This window comes from Saccostrea echinata, unplaced genomic scaffold (genome assembly GCF_033153115.1).
Source record: "Saccostrea echinata isolate AGI-Se365-2 ecotype Australia unplaced genomic scaffold, CSIRO_AGI_Sech_v1 ptg000030l, whole genome shotgun sequence".
NCBI classification, from domain to species: domain Eukaryota; kingdom Metazoa; phylum Mollusca; class Bivalvia; order Ostreida; family Ostreidae; genus Saccostrea; species Saccostrea echinata.
In genome coordinates this window covers 2,746,020-2,760,336 of record NW_026889779.1, presented here as the reverse complement: position 1 = coordinate 2,760,336, position 14,317 = coordinate 2,746,020, and the positions used below count along the sequence as shown (strand labels likewise).

At 35.0% G+C, this 14,317-nt stretch overlaps 1 protein-coding gene across 1 annotated transcript; it reads left to right on the top strand.

Moving 5' to 3' along the window:
* The first annotated feature begins 1,043 nt into the window (after nucleotides 1-1,043).
* Nucleotides 1,044-14,063, top strand: LOC133196203 (cholecystokinin receptor type A-like). Its single transcript, XM_061332120.1, has 4 exons — nucleotides 1,044-1,116; nucleotides 3,731-4,269; nucleotides 8,729-9,094; nucleotides 13,031-14,063. The coding sequence occupies exons 2-4, from the start codon at nucleotides 3,960-3,962 to the stop codon at nucleotides 13,579-13,581; spliced, it is 1,227 nt and encodes a 408-aa protein (XP_061188104.1). The 5' UTR covers nucleotides 1,044-1,116; nucleotides 3,731-3,959; the 3' UTR covers nucleotides 13,582-14,063.
* The last annotated feature ends 254 nt before the right edge of the window (nucleotides 14,064-14,317 follow it).

The following is a 14,317-nucleotide window of genomic DNA, read 5'->3' as shown; positions in this document are numbered from 1 at the left end:
AAATGCATGTTTCAAGGAAACTTCTTATTTACCTCAAATTATACATGATATATTGACTAATACTGGTGATGTTTGTATTATATGCATGCAAATCTCAAAAGATGAAACAGGTGCACAAGTGCGTGTTTCTACGTGCCTGTTGAGGCTTAAGTAAATGGTATCGCTGTAAGCATGCTCAGTGAACACAATTTTTCCTCTCGTCATTATCCATCCGGTTTGAATCCGTACTCATCTTCCCATGTCTTTGTTCATTATCTCCCAGTACGTTATTTTCACTGCAATCTTAATTTCACACGTTCTCTGTTAAGAAATTCTCAGTGCATTTAATATAATATATTGAGAGATTGAGTAACTGTTACTAGAAAGTGAGTAGAAACCGAAAAGATACGGCTGGTGTCTGATATTGTCAATGTTCGCAGTCATGTGTGACACGAGGGGACTCGGGACACCTTACATGGGGGAGGGGGGATGCTGGTCCCCTTTTTATTGACTTGACAAAAGATCAAAAGATGTGTATACGATTTTTACAGAAAACTGTGTGTAGTTTTATCTGACTTTCATACTGTGCCTTAAGGACAGATGACACAAACTTTTTTTTTCAAAATTCATGAAAATAACTAAATAAGTTTAGCCGCAGAAAGTTTCATTTTTCATTCCAAGTTTGTCAATAATGTCCTATAAAGTGATTTTAAAAATAGCTAATTTGTAAAGGTGATAGCAAAAAAAAAAAGAAATCTGAACATTAAAGAAAGTCTACAATTTCTTAGTATGATGGAGATTTGATACATGCATCATTTACAACCCAATCAAGTTAAAAAACAAATATATCAATCCGTGCATCCATTTTTTTTATAGCATGTGTTCTTAATAATAGTGTTCGTTTTAAAATACATCATAAATTATGTTCTGTTACGCACGTCTTTTTAATATAAATTAGTAGATAACCCACAAACATGTATGTATACAAGGTAAAATATACAGACTGTCACGGTTCGTTGGTTAAATTATTTTCAAAATTGTGCCACTCTCTTTCCCCCCATGTGAGTGACAATAAAACAAATACGAATATCTGTACGTTTTCCGGGGGATGATGCGGCTTGTTTTGAAGGTTTAGAGGTATGTACTTTCATTATTGATCTTATTCCATAATTCCAGTACATAAATGACGGTTCTGATGTGTGCCTGTTTCTTGTTCATTAAATTTATGTGGCGAATGCCTTCACCATTTACATATCGTTAATGAATTCTAGAACGTGAATGTGTACCTTTATCATGTTCAGTTAAAACTGAACTATACATGTATTTAAGTTGTTGATATTCGAACCATCAGCATCTTCCTATATTCCCGTTTCCCTTGATTACGTGTAATTAATATCACATAGAAGATACCTCAAGGAGAAATATTCCAACTAGTATTTAACTAGCATTTACTGCTATATTCAGCTGTACTTTTATACAATCGTACAGTATGTCTTTTACTAATTAACAATTTGCAATTGCCAATGAGTGTATGAATAATTATAAATAAAGACCACAGGCACTTTATTAAAAAAAAACAAACAAATTCCACACTACAATTTTTTATCAAAGAAAAAAATATTTTAAAAAACGTTAAGTGCCTATGGATGTGACAGTATACAATTCTCCGCTGGATCTGACAGGTACAAAGTTTTTTTTAATTAAACTCATAAGGGAAACTATTCCTCAAGACTTGCCAGAAGGAAAACATTTGATGAAAAAAAAACTATCCTCCATTATCCGTATCGGATAAGCAGTTTATTATACAAAATGTATACATATATATTACTTCCAAAGGACCTTTGCTCTTCTTAATAAATTTCTGACTTAAAGTCGTTTATTTACCGTATTTTCTGACAACGAATGGAGGAGGATCGCCCTCCCTTTCCCCAATATTTTCTCTCGCATCTTTTTCTACTTACATTAAAATATGCCTAAACTTAAGAGTAAAAAAGTAACGCATTTTGATGATCTAATTTTAATGTAACATCACCCTGCATCAAGACCTAATGCTTCCTAGTTATAAAGTAGTCCCCCCCCCCTTTCCTGGAAAATCTAAACCCGTCCTTGATCTAGAGTATCAAGAGTGGTGAAAGGGCTTTATATCCGTTAAGATTATGTATGTGAAATGTTTCATCACTAGTGGGCGAATTTGTACATTTTTTTAAAAAAAGATATGGTTTTCATAAATTATGTTATTTGTGTCAATGAAACATGTATTACTGATGCTCCATGACCCTCATTTACTCGCAAATATTTCTCTACGCAAATTTTTTATGCCCCCGTAATCGAAGATTCGGGGGCATATAGTTTTTGCTCTGTCCGTCTGTCTGTTTAGCTGTCTGTCTGTTTGTCCGCAAAAACTCTAACCTTTCCCATAACATTTGATTGGTTAGAGCTATGGCTTTCATATTTCACTTGTGTATTCCTTGTGACAAGACCTTTATTTGGGAACCATCAAATTTGACGTTTTGACCTTAGAGTTTGACCTACTTTTACAAAATTTTATTAGACTTTAACTTTGGCCATAACTTTTAAATAGCTGGTGCTAGGGCTTTCAAACTGTACATGTGTATACCTTCTGACAAGAACTTCCTTCGGATACCAACTTTGACCGTTTAACCTTGATCTTGGAGATGACCTACTTTTGAAAAACTTTAACCTTAGCCATAACTTTTGAACAGTAGGTGCTAGGGCTTTCATTCTTCACATGTGTATTCCTTGTGACAAGACCTTCCTTTGTATACCAACAATTTTGGCCCTTTGACCTTGACCTTGGAGTTTGACCTACTTTTGAAAAACTTTAACCTTGGTCATAACTTTTGAACAATTGGTGCTATATCTTTCAGACTTCACATGTGTGTTTCTTGTGACAAGACCTTCCTTTGGATACCAACATATTTGATCTTTTAACCTGGAGTTTGACTTTGCATATAAGAAACTTTAACCTTCGCCATAAGCTGCCAGACGGAGGGCATCAGTGTTTCAAAACACATCTTTTTTGGTATTTTGCATTCCCGAAAATTGATAATCTCAGTTTGCTTTCAAACTGACGAATCGCGCATAAAAGTTGTTGCGAATAATAGTGGTTTCATTAATGATTAGAAATCCGTTCGGTATGTACTGTCAGTATTGAATTGTATGCTAGTACATTATCAATCTTGAATGGCTAGTACATTATGTTATTTATGTAATATCAATATTGCATGGCTAGTACATTATGTAATTTATGTAATATCAGTATTGAATTGCTGGTACATTATGTAATTTATGTAATATCAGTATTGAATGGCTAGTACATTATGTAATTTATGTAATATCAGTATTGAATGGCTAGAACATTATGTAATTTTAGTACTCGAACTTACATTGATAAACTGATATAGTACTCCTGGCTACTAAAATATTCATGTAGCAATAGTGCAATGTTTACTCCGGAGAATTTTATCTAATAGACCAAATTCAGTTGTTTCAAAACTAATTTCGTTTATGTATGTGTCTTATATCTTTCAATGAAATGAAAGTATCTTTTGCTGGAGTTAGAATTAGAAAATTGATTTATCTCTTGTGAAATGAAATCCCTACAGTATACTGGGGGAGATTAGATACTGCGAGGATGTCTACGAAATAGATTTCTGCATATATCATATTTTTTCACTATGAATGTAATCTTTGAAGGTGTCCTGTCTTCTTCTTCATTTATCTGTTATAGATGGAGATCATTCCACTGGAATCAGGCATTGATTAGTAGAGCGATTTACTGGATTGGTCAGAAACAATAACTCCCCAATACACAAACAATGACAGCAATGAGAAACATCGGCAAGCGCTGCACCTTCTCGTGTTCCATCATAGTAAACAAATGGCCACTCGTAAACTCATTATCTACCTTGTTTCTTGTGTGATTGGAGCTTCATCTGCCTTACTTCTTAACACAGAACATGAATAATTCCAACTTTTCTGAGATTAACAATTCCAGTGAACACCTTCCGCATGAAGCACTGAGTTCCGAAGTCGCCGCGGTTTGTTATGCCGTCATATTTGTCTTGGCTCTCTTGGGCAATAGTCTGGTTATTGCCACCCTTGTCCAGAACAAGAGAATGCGGACAGTGACCAATGTGTTCTTGTTGAATCTGGCCATCAGTGATCTGCTCTTGGCACTTTTCTGTATGCCTTTCAATATCATTCCCATGCTCATGAGAAATTTTGTTTTTGGACCAACATTTTGTTATCTTTCACGATACTTTCAAGGTATGTATGTACATCTATATATAGCCGTAAGAAAATTATTAATATTGAATTTAAACGGGGAGATGTACCAATTTGTTTGATTTTTCCCCCAAATTTTTAATTTTTTAAATTAATATCACTAAATTTAACACGACCTCCCCCCCCCCCCCCCGATTATACACACACATCAAAGATGCCTGAAGCCATAGAATAATTCTTCCATCTTTTGTTAAGCTTTATCCAAGTCATTTACGAATTGCCCTTTTCTTGTGATAATATATTCAAGTCCGTCAGCAAATGGATGTCAACCTAAATTAATTCTGATTATCACGGGATAGACAAATCTTGAATCTGCTGTAGAATTTATGAAGTCATACCTCCCCAAGTTTGCACGTAGACAAATTACTTACTTTGATTAACATTCTATAGGACATTTGAGTTCCCTTGATTTTACTCTATATCAAATCTGTTTTTGTGGAGTGATATTCCGAATCTACAAAAACACAACTATAACCGTATTTTATTACTTTACTTTCTTTTTTTTTCCTTTTAAGACGTTGCGCACGGTGTCAGAACATATTGACGTTATGTGAAAAAATTATGGTTTTAAAGTCATGACGTTGTTATAACTTCTAACCGTTATTATTCCAAATTTCAAATATTTAGCATGAATATTATCAAAACAAAATAGGACAAAAAAATTTCATTGTTTAAATCGTCTATTAAAAATATAAAAATGTTTTTTTCTTAATAATAATAAATCTTTTAAATAAATGTTTAGATTTTTATTTTATAGTACACAGGCACTCAACAGGATCTCAATAACCCTCATTCATATATCCCCTATTCCTCTTTTTTTTCTTTGTATCTCTGTCTTGTGGAGAGAGAAACAGTTCAAGAAGTTTCCGTTTCTCCCTCATTTTTTTTTCAGCTTTTGCGAAAGCGAGATAGCATTAAATCTCATTCTTCCTTCAGTCTGTCCGTCTGTCACAAAAACTTTATTTTAACTGAGAAAAGCCAGGGCTTTCATATTTCATACATTACCTGCATGGCCGTAAGAACCGGGGGAGGGGGGTGCCCACCAATAATTTTGCCGATATATAAAATATAGAATACCATAGAAAACATAGCTACTTTTTGCTTGTGCCCCCTCAAAAATAACGCCTGATGGCCTTTTTTTTTTTTTTTTTTTTTTTTTAATTTTTTGCTTGTCAAGGAATTTTGGTACTTGATAGTATCCCCTCAACTGAAAATGTATGGTTGTGCCCCCTCAAAGTGAAATTCCTTCCTACGGGCCTGACCTGTACATTGATTATAACTTTTGAATGAGAAGATAGCTAAAGGACATTCATATATGACATGTGCACTACCTGTGACACTTTTCCAAACATTCTATGATTTTTGACCCCATGACCGTGACCTTGAAGTTTGACACAATTTTCAAAAATGTTAACTTAACATAACCAAGATACATTAATGATTGGTATATCAATGTCATTAATTTATATATTTCAGATACATGTATTTATAAATGCATCTTTTTGTCTAGCCAACAATGTTTATTCATCACATACGAATGACCTACCCTTATGTCGAGTATGGCCTTTTTAATAGGTTTTTTCATTAATAAAAAGATATGGGGCATTTAAGGCTTACATTTCTAATCCGTGATGGTGACCCCCCCCCTCCCCCCCAAAAAAATGACTGTAGACAGAGACAGACAGAACAAAAAAAACCCTTTCGGTCTGGGGGCATAAAAGTATTTAAAAACTACGATTAAGGATTTCCACAAACTGTCTCTCAAAAGGTCTTTATATCAAGCATTTAGGGAAAGCATCGAGTTAAATGATATTTTGCACCAAAACTGAGAAATTAAATGAATGCATTCACTTGTATTCAAAAGTTGAATGTTTCAATTTTAGAAAATCAAGATTCTATTTATCGAATAGATGCCCAAAGCGATTCTTTTATATCATGGTCAACAGACTTGAATTCATTCCATGAACAAAACAGCGCTTAATTCCACAGCTGATGCCGTATAAAAGATAAAAAGAATACTTAAAAGTAACAAACGATTAATGTGGATTATTTTTGATAGATAATCTGCTCTGTTCGATAGAATCTTGTAGTTTATTGACAGTACGAAAGTGACGTTCTTTGGGTTGAAAATAGCCTAGGATTTCTGAGAACGAAAAGAATCACACAGGAATGACCTTTTGACAAGTATTTCTTCAAAACATCTTAACAACCGAGGGCATTATTTTAAAACTAGGATGTTTTAAAATAAATTGTTTAAAACAGGACCAATTCAATTAGGTTATGCTAATAACTTCTCGTTTGCCGTGATTTTTAAAAGTTGTTAATCTACACTAGCTTAGAAATATAAGAGCAATAGATGTAATGAAAAACATTCTGCGATATGACAAAAGTGGTATAATTTGGATACGAAAGGCACCGTTCAAAAAGATCAAAGGACATTCCAACAAAAGGGGAAAAAAGCTCTAAATTACCCAATATTTTTTCAGTAGATAACATTCTCCTGCACATAAATGTTGTGTAATTTAAGTACAAGTTGTATGGACAATGGAATCAATGCGCAGTTAATGGATTTTCTTGAGTTACGATTACGAATAATATGCGGAGGGACCGAAAGTTGACGGCGCTTTAAAGGCGTTACAATAACAAAATTAGTCCTTCCGTGATATCACTCACATTTATCAAATGTTCCACAGATTTCCATCTAAATGGCTTTCAAGCATTGTCTTATAACGCCATGCCCCTATAAAAGACTGAAAATATACAACAAAGCGACATCAAACGATGACTACATTGCTAGCTTTTTGGTAAGGAGGGAAACTTTGAGCACGTTTGTAAAGCATATTTTACGACTATTTTCCTCTCTTCTTGGAATCTGTGAGGAAAAAAATCCTCCGCTTTTTAAATTGAAATTATAACAAGCTCTAACAGAATATGGATATAAAAAATAAAATTAATGGAAATTCAGCATAATATACTGTACAGTGGGAGAGATATTTTCTATTACAAAAAAAAAAAAAAAAAAAAAAAGAAAAAAAAAAGGGCTTTACTGAAATATATATATATATTAAAGAGATAGTCTTTTTAAAGAATCGCTCCTCTTTAAACATTTCTATGACGTGATGTTTGATGGAATTGATAGATAACTTCTTAATGGTGTAATGTTCTAAATTTTAAATTTACTGAGCGGGAATTAATACAACATTAAGAACAAATTGAAATCTAGGATATGACAAAAGATATTTTCTTATTAATATTTCCTTATTAATTGATATTTCTTATCAATAGGTATTTTCTTATTAGGCGTTTTCTTATTAGCAGATTTGTTTCTTATTAATGAATATTTTCTTATTATTAATAGACATTTTCTTGATAATTTTTCTTGATACGCTTGAATCCAGAGAATAATAGCATGCTTTCTTATTTCCTTTGATTAGCGTTGTTATTGAGCAGACAACAGAATTCATTTGCATGGTCAATAACAAACCGACAATCTTGTCAAGCCAATGTTATAGAAATCCCTAACCGTATAAGGCAATAAACAATAAACAAAAAGTAATTCCATCACGCATGGTAAAAATCTTCCTGTCAGATTTTGATCTAATACAATTTTAGCGACTGACGTTATCCCATAGTACCCATCTAATTTGGTGCAGCCGTTTAGTTGTCGTCGTAAAAATTCTAGATGGAATCCTATATCTGACAATATTAACATAAAACGTCAAAAGTACGATTTCGTTTTATGTAAACAAGGTGCCCTGAGATTTCTAGTTTTTTTTTTCCTTTATTCCTCTGAATTCAATCTTTTTTCTTCCTTCCTTATTTGAATTGTAGTCAAATTAGCTAGATTGCTGAAAAGTAGATTAAGTCTTTTTTTTGTAAATGCATGTGTAGTGACAAAATTGATGTCAACAGTGGAGACGGGGATGGGGATGGGGATGGGGGGTGTGGTTCTCTCAGTCTGGCGACAAGTAAACAAAAACAAAAAAACCACTAGGGTCACTCGACAATCCTTCATAGCAAATATTTTAACTAGCCATTATATTACTCTTTTTACCAAAAAATGTTCCGGGAGTATAGTCGGGGAATGGCTGTTTCTTCCAGAATAGTGATTTAGAATTTGACAAGCAAAAGAAAGCTCACTTTTTCCAAATATATATTTTTTTGGATTTTTTTTTACAAATAAGGGAGGCACAAAGATACCCCTCCCCGCTTTCAAAAGTGGGATGCATAAGCTCCCTGCCACTCCCACCCTTTCCTGTGATTACATCAATATTACATTAAAATGGAATCTTAATATGGCTTCTTTTTACGGGAGTAATAATTCTAGACTTTTCCATTCATTTTTTTTTTTCAGATTGTCTTAGAAAAAAAGGATGTATTTTTTTTTATTTACTAAGAAAGTTACGAGATGTTGAAAATAAATGATGTAAATTTATTGCAGGAGTATCGGTAGGGGTCAGTAGTTTTACCTTAGTCGCCATTTCGCTGGAGCGATACTTTGCCATTTGTCGTCCCTTACAGTCCAGAAAATGGCAGACTCTCTCCCACGCATACCGCAGCATCCTACTTATCTGGGGAATGGCGTTTGTGATCATGATTCCCATTCCAGTCCACACCAAGCATGAGAATAGGCGCCCTGGAATGTACACTTGCCGAGAGAAATGGGTTGCAGATATAGCGGAGCGGATCTACACGGTGGCGCTTGTGTTACTCCTACTGGTCATACCACTTATTGCAATGTCCGTGGCGTACGGTACTGTTACACACACTTTGTATGAGGACATAACAGTGCAAAAGGGAACAAATGGTAAAAAATGATTGTAGTATATTCATTAAATTGTGCCTGATGTTTAAATGAAAAATAGATTTTGAACGGATGGGGTGAACATAACATTTATTTTTTTAAATTATTCATTTATTTATTTTTGGTTATTCATTAGGCCAAAGTTCTACATTAAAGACCTTCTATACACTAAAGTAAATATTTAGTAAACTTTGAGAAAATTATATTGTGCAAAGGTATAAATATTGTGCTTATCTATTTTATTTTCAACAAAGGGTTCCTCCCATTTATCTCCAGGAAAAATGTTCAAAGATAATGAAGTGATGAACAGAAACCACTGTTGATTACTTTAGAGTGGAAATACATGCAAAGTATTAAGTTAATTTATCTTGGCCTATTAAAATGTTTAGAATTTCGAATTTATTTTATTTGATCTAAGACAGATTCCTTTAAGTGTTACCACAAAATCAGAACTCTTTTGTGTGCAGTGTATAGAGGGTTCATAAATTAATTAGTTATGAAAAGTTATTTCACCTGCACCCGACTTTCAGTTGAACACAATTTTTTTTTTTCTAAATCTTTGGTGTTTCGTTGGGGCCACTCGCACCTTCGCACTCTCGCCTTTAGGGCGAAGATGCGAGAATGCGAAGTTCCAAAGGCGAAGAAGCGAAAGTGCGAAGATGCGAAGGCGAGAGTGCGAGGGTGCGAAGGCGAAGGAGCGATACTCAGGCCCGTAGGAAGCAATTTCAGTTTGGGGGGGCACAGCCAAACATTTTTCAGTTGACAGTTGAGGGGGCACTACCAAAAATTTTCTGACAAGCAAAAAAAAAAAAAAAAAAAAAAAAGGTCATCAGGCGGTTTTATTGAGGGGGCACATGCTTATAGTATCTATGTTTACTATAGTAATCTATATATCGGCAAAATTATTGGGGGGCACGGCCCCCCCGTGCCCCCCCCCCCCCGGTTCTTACGGCCATGATACTAATATCGCACTTTCGCAATCGCAACTTCGCACTTTCGCCTTCGCATTTTACTACTGTGGAGCTCTTTATCGTTATGAGTTAACTTTAGTGGGCCCTTGAATGTTATTGGTACGCATGCGCTAGATTAGTGTGACGGCGCCAAAATGGATGCTAAGCAATGGTTGAAATCCATTGTACAATGACGGTTTTTACTAATGAATATACACTTGCTATTTTATGAAACGAGAAATAGTGTAATTGTCACCGGACACTCTAATTTAATATACAATGATAGATTATATAATGTAATGATGGTAAGTGATTGTTGTGACTGGTGCATGTGCTCAAGCAAAATTATAGATACTGTATATATGTAATCGTAGTGGTGGTGTGCATCACAGTCTCAACCTAAAGGACAAGGAACAGAATTAATATTTTATCATGATCCATAAACTGTAAAAAGTTTGATTTTGATACATCCTGGCGTAATATAAATTTGCATATTTGCAGTAGATATACTTCGATCTACATTGTAAGCATACGATAGAGAACTCCACAAAAAAAGGCGAAGGTGCGAGGGCGAAAATGCGAAGGCGAAGGAGCGATACTAGTATCGCGCCTTCGCACCCTCGCCCTCGCAACTTCGCGCTTCGCCGTCGCTCCTTCGCCTTCGCAACTTCGCAATCTGGCATCTTCGCCCTAAAGGCGAAGGTGCGAGTGGCCCCAACGGAACACCATATATATCGGACCAAAAACGGATCAAGTTCCTAATTAACAATTGTACAACTGGTTATGTTTGATTCTACTTCTCGCTCTGTGTTTGACTAGGACAAATGTAAACAATCAAGAACAATACCTTTCTGGATATGATACTCTTCGGATAGATGAACCCTCGTATTGACCTCAAAATATGAATAGTAAATATATGTATACATCCTAGAGGTTGATTTCAATCAAATTCAGTATACATATTCCATACTGAATGACAAATAAAGGATTATAGGTGAAGATAGGGAACAAGGATGAATCTCATAAAGCTTAAACAATACAGATGGTGAACAGGGATAATTAAAAAAAACACGGAATCCCAGCAACATCAGAAATAGGATCAGGTGCCTAGGAGGAGTAAGCATTCCCTTTCAACAGATCACACCTATGCATGCTCAGGTCGAGTATCCATCGGCAAAATTAGTATAAAAAATGGCTTATCATTTTTTTTATAACATTTTGTATACTTTGTATGCATGTATATTTGAAAATATTTTATCCGCTAAACGTGAAATCTGGCGCTGCATCACCTCCACGTCACTCGTAAAAATCAAGTCGGGAAACGCAGGCACTTGAAGTTTTTAACAATACTTTTTATAAATCGTAAAAAAAAATCTTCGTACTGTAATAATTACAGTTTGGAGAATATTTTATTTATAAAAGCCATAAAAAAGACATGTTGAAAAAGGCAAGTGCCAGTGTCGGCAAGTGAAATAGAGGTAACAAACACTATAAAGTGTGTGATTTTCAATATTCCTGAATAAAGTCATTAATTTTGGTATTGATTTTGAAGTAGGATCAATGTTTCGTTAACAAATCATAAAAGCGCCTTATACAAACCTGTTTTATGATATCTCCTAGTTAAGTCCGTGCTTTTTTACATGCAAATAACTGGCATACAATTTAGCTCGCCTGGGCCACTGTTCAAGTAAGCTTCTCTGATCGATCCAATGTTTTACTTACGGGTCAGTGTGTAGCAAAAGACTCCTTTTTTTGACAATAGTGTGTGAGAAATATTTGATTATTAATTGTTGATTATTAAATTATTGATCGCTTCTACACAATATCTTGTGAATATTTGTTTCAAGTAGTGTTTTTCAGTGGGTCAGGAAAGGGCAGAATAATTAAACAAAAAAGCATACTAGTATAAGCACAGACAGTGAGACATCATTATTTCATAGATCGTTATTCAATTAGGCCAATTAGAATAATATTCAAGTAAAAGAGGGTAGCGGTGGTTGGAAATTGGCTTTGGGGGAAATTGTACTCGTATATTGGAGTAGGATTTCTCCCCGGAAAATTGAATCTGGCGTGGTATTTTTGTGGGAAAATCCTAATATTCTACTGTTATTTTCCGGGGGGGGGGGGGGGGGAGTCTTACTGTAGAGTCTTTTTGTTGGGCATAGTCCTACTTTAATGTCATTTTTCCAATGTAAAGATTTTTAAAGGATATATCTTATCATTTATAACATTTTTTTTTTTACATGTTCCATATATTACTTTTTATTAAATAAAGTCTGGGGCTGATGTAATAGTATAAATATTTAGTGTAACTTTCTGGATAACCATTTTATGTAAAATAAGTTAAATATTTAGTTAGTAGTTTGTCGTTAGACAGGTAATTTCTGTGACCATAAATACATCTTCTTTCCGGAAAGACAGCCATCTTTTTTTTTTATTCGTTTACAATTTTTCCTCTATGATTTCATTTATCCAAAATTAGCTTAATTTGACTGAATTGCTCTACGAAAAATTGCTTTTAATACAGAAATATATTGAAATTGGTCAAACAGGTTAGATGCTTTTAATACAAAAATAGCAAAAAGTGGTAAAGCGGATTTGATGCGTGCTTCATAATTCTAGATAATCTGCTAGGATCTTAGAGCAAATTACATATTCTTGCATGCTGCCTAGAAAGTTCAATAAGGCAAACGATTTGTTCCGACAAGGTTTTTATTCTCACATCCTCCGTATTATAGATTGAATGGTATGACAAAAATTGCAATTAAGGAAATATGAATGCTTTCTTTGAAAGAAAAAAAAAAATCGGACCACAGAAATTAGCTGACGTAAAAATAATATTGCATTTGGACAAACTCTATTTTATTTCTTCATTTGTGATCATGTATTTGATTTTTCATCCCTTACATCTCCCTTCAACCAAACTTGGAATCGTGGATCCGCCTTTGATCTTTGGTTTTGTAATGCAGCACAGTTTTGCTTTTTGCAGGTTTTTACAGAAGGCGTAACAGTGGCAGTATGCAGTCATTAGAAAATTCCAGCTTCAGAAACTTTTTGGGAAGTAGAGGCGGGGGCTTAAACAGTGGCGACTCAACGCCGCAAAAAAAAACAGAGCAACGGTGCATGATTCGGCATTCAAACCCTGAGCGCAGCCGCGCAGCCAAAGTACGCGTGATACGTATGTTGTTGGCGGTAGTGATAGAATATTTAATCTGTTGGACACCATTGTATGTTGTGCAAACTTGGAATTCCTTTCATTCGCAGAGTTTGAAGGAGTACTTTTCTAACCTAACTCTGTCTCTTGTCTTCATGCTGGCGTACATATCGTCTGCTTGTAATCCAGTCACTTACTGCTTGATGAACAAGAAATTCAGACAGTCTTTTCGAAGCGTTTTAAGTTGCTGTAACTGTTGTAGTTTACCAAATGTCAGTCGACATTTTTCCAATCGTAGTGATCAGTTTAATTCTCTAAAACTTCAGACGACACGCTGTAGTTTACTGAAGAATCACCACCAAGAACTGACGCAGGAACAGGTCTAAGTGTCACACATATTAAAGACCACCACCAAGAACTGACCCAGGAACAAGTCTTAGAGACATGTACACAATAAGAACCATCACCGAGTTCTGTCCCAGGAACAGGTCTTAGTGAAATGTACACAATAAGAACTATCACCGAGTTCTGACCCAGGAACAGGTCTTAGTGACATGTACACAATAAGAACCACCACCAAGAACTGACCCAGGAACAGGTCTAAGTGCCACACACAGTATCCAGCACTGGAAATTGGAAATTTATCTATAGTGCCACTAAATGTTAGCAAGTGTGCCATCTTAACTAAAACTTGTCGAATGCTGGTAGTTACTCCGGAACATGTATAGTGCCAGTAATGTTTGCAACTGTGCCATCTTAACTAAAACTTGTCGAATGCTGGTAGTTACTCTGAAATATGTATAGTGCCAGTAATGTTAGCAACTGTGCCATCTTAACTAAAACTTGTCGAATGCTTCACAGCTTGGAGTTACTCTGGAATATGTATAGTGCCACTAAATGTTAACAACAGAGCCATCTTAACAAGGAACCGCAAAGCAGAATATCCCCTCGCAAAAGAGTACATTTATGTTAGAGGCCTGTTTCTTACAACACACTCGCCACTCATATAAAAAAAGCAAACAACTGTTAGTGAAAGGCAGTATCATACAAAATTCTTATCGACTGTCATTGACTCCAGGCCCCGGGCACATAAACGAGTTAGACGAGCTCACTTTTGATATC

Excerpts from the sequence above, each read along its gene's own strand:
- LOC133196203 (XM_061332120.1), top strand. The coding sequence starts at position 3,960 with ATGAATAATTCCAACTTTTCTGAGATTAACAATTCCAGTGAACACCTT. Across the intron at positions 4,270-8,728 it reads TCTTTCACGATACTTTCAAG|GAGTATCGGTAGGGGTCAGT; the intron begins GTATGTATGTAC and ends AATTTATTGCAG. Across the intron at positions 9,095-13,030 it reads AGTGCAAAAGGGAACAAATG|GTTTTTACAGAAGGCGTAAC; the intron begins GTAAAAAATGAT and ends TGCTTTTTGCAG.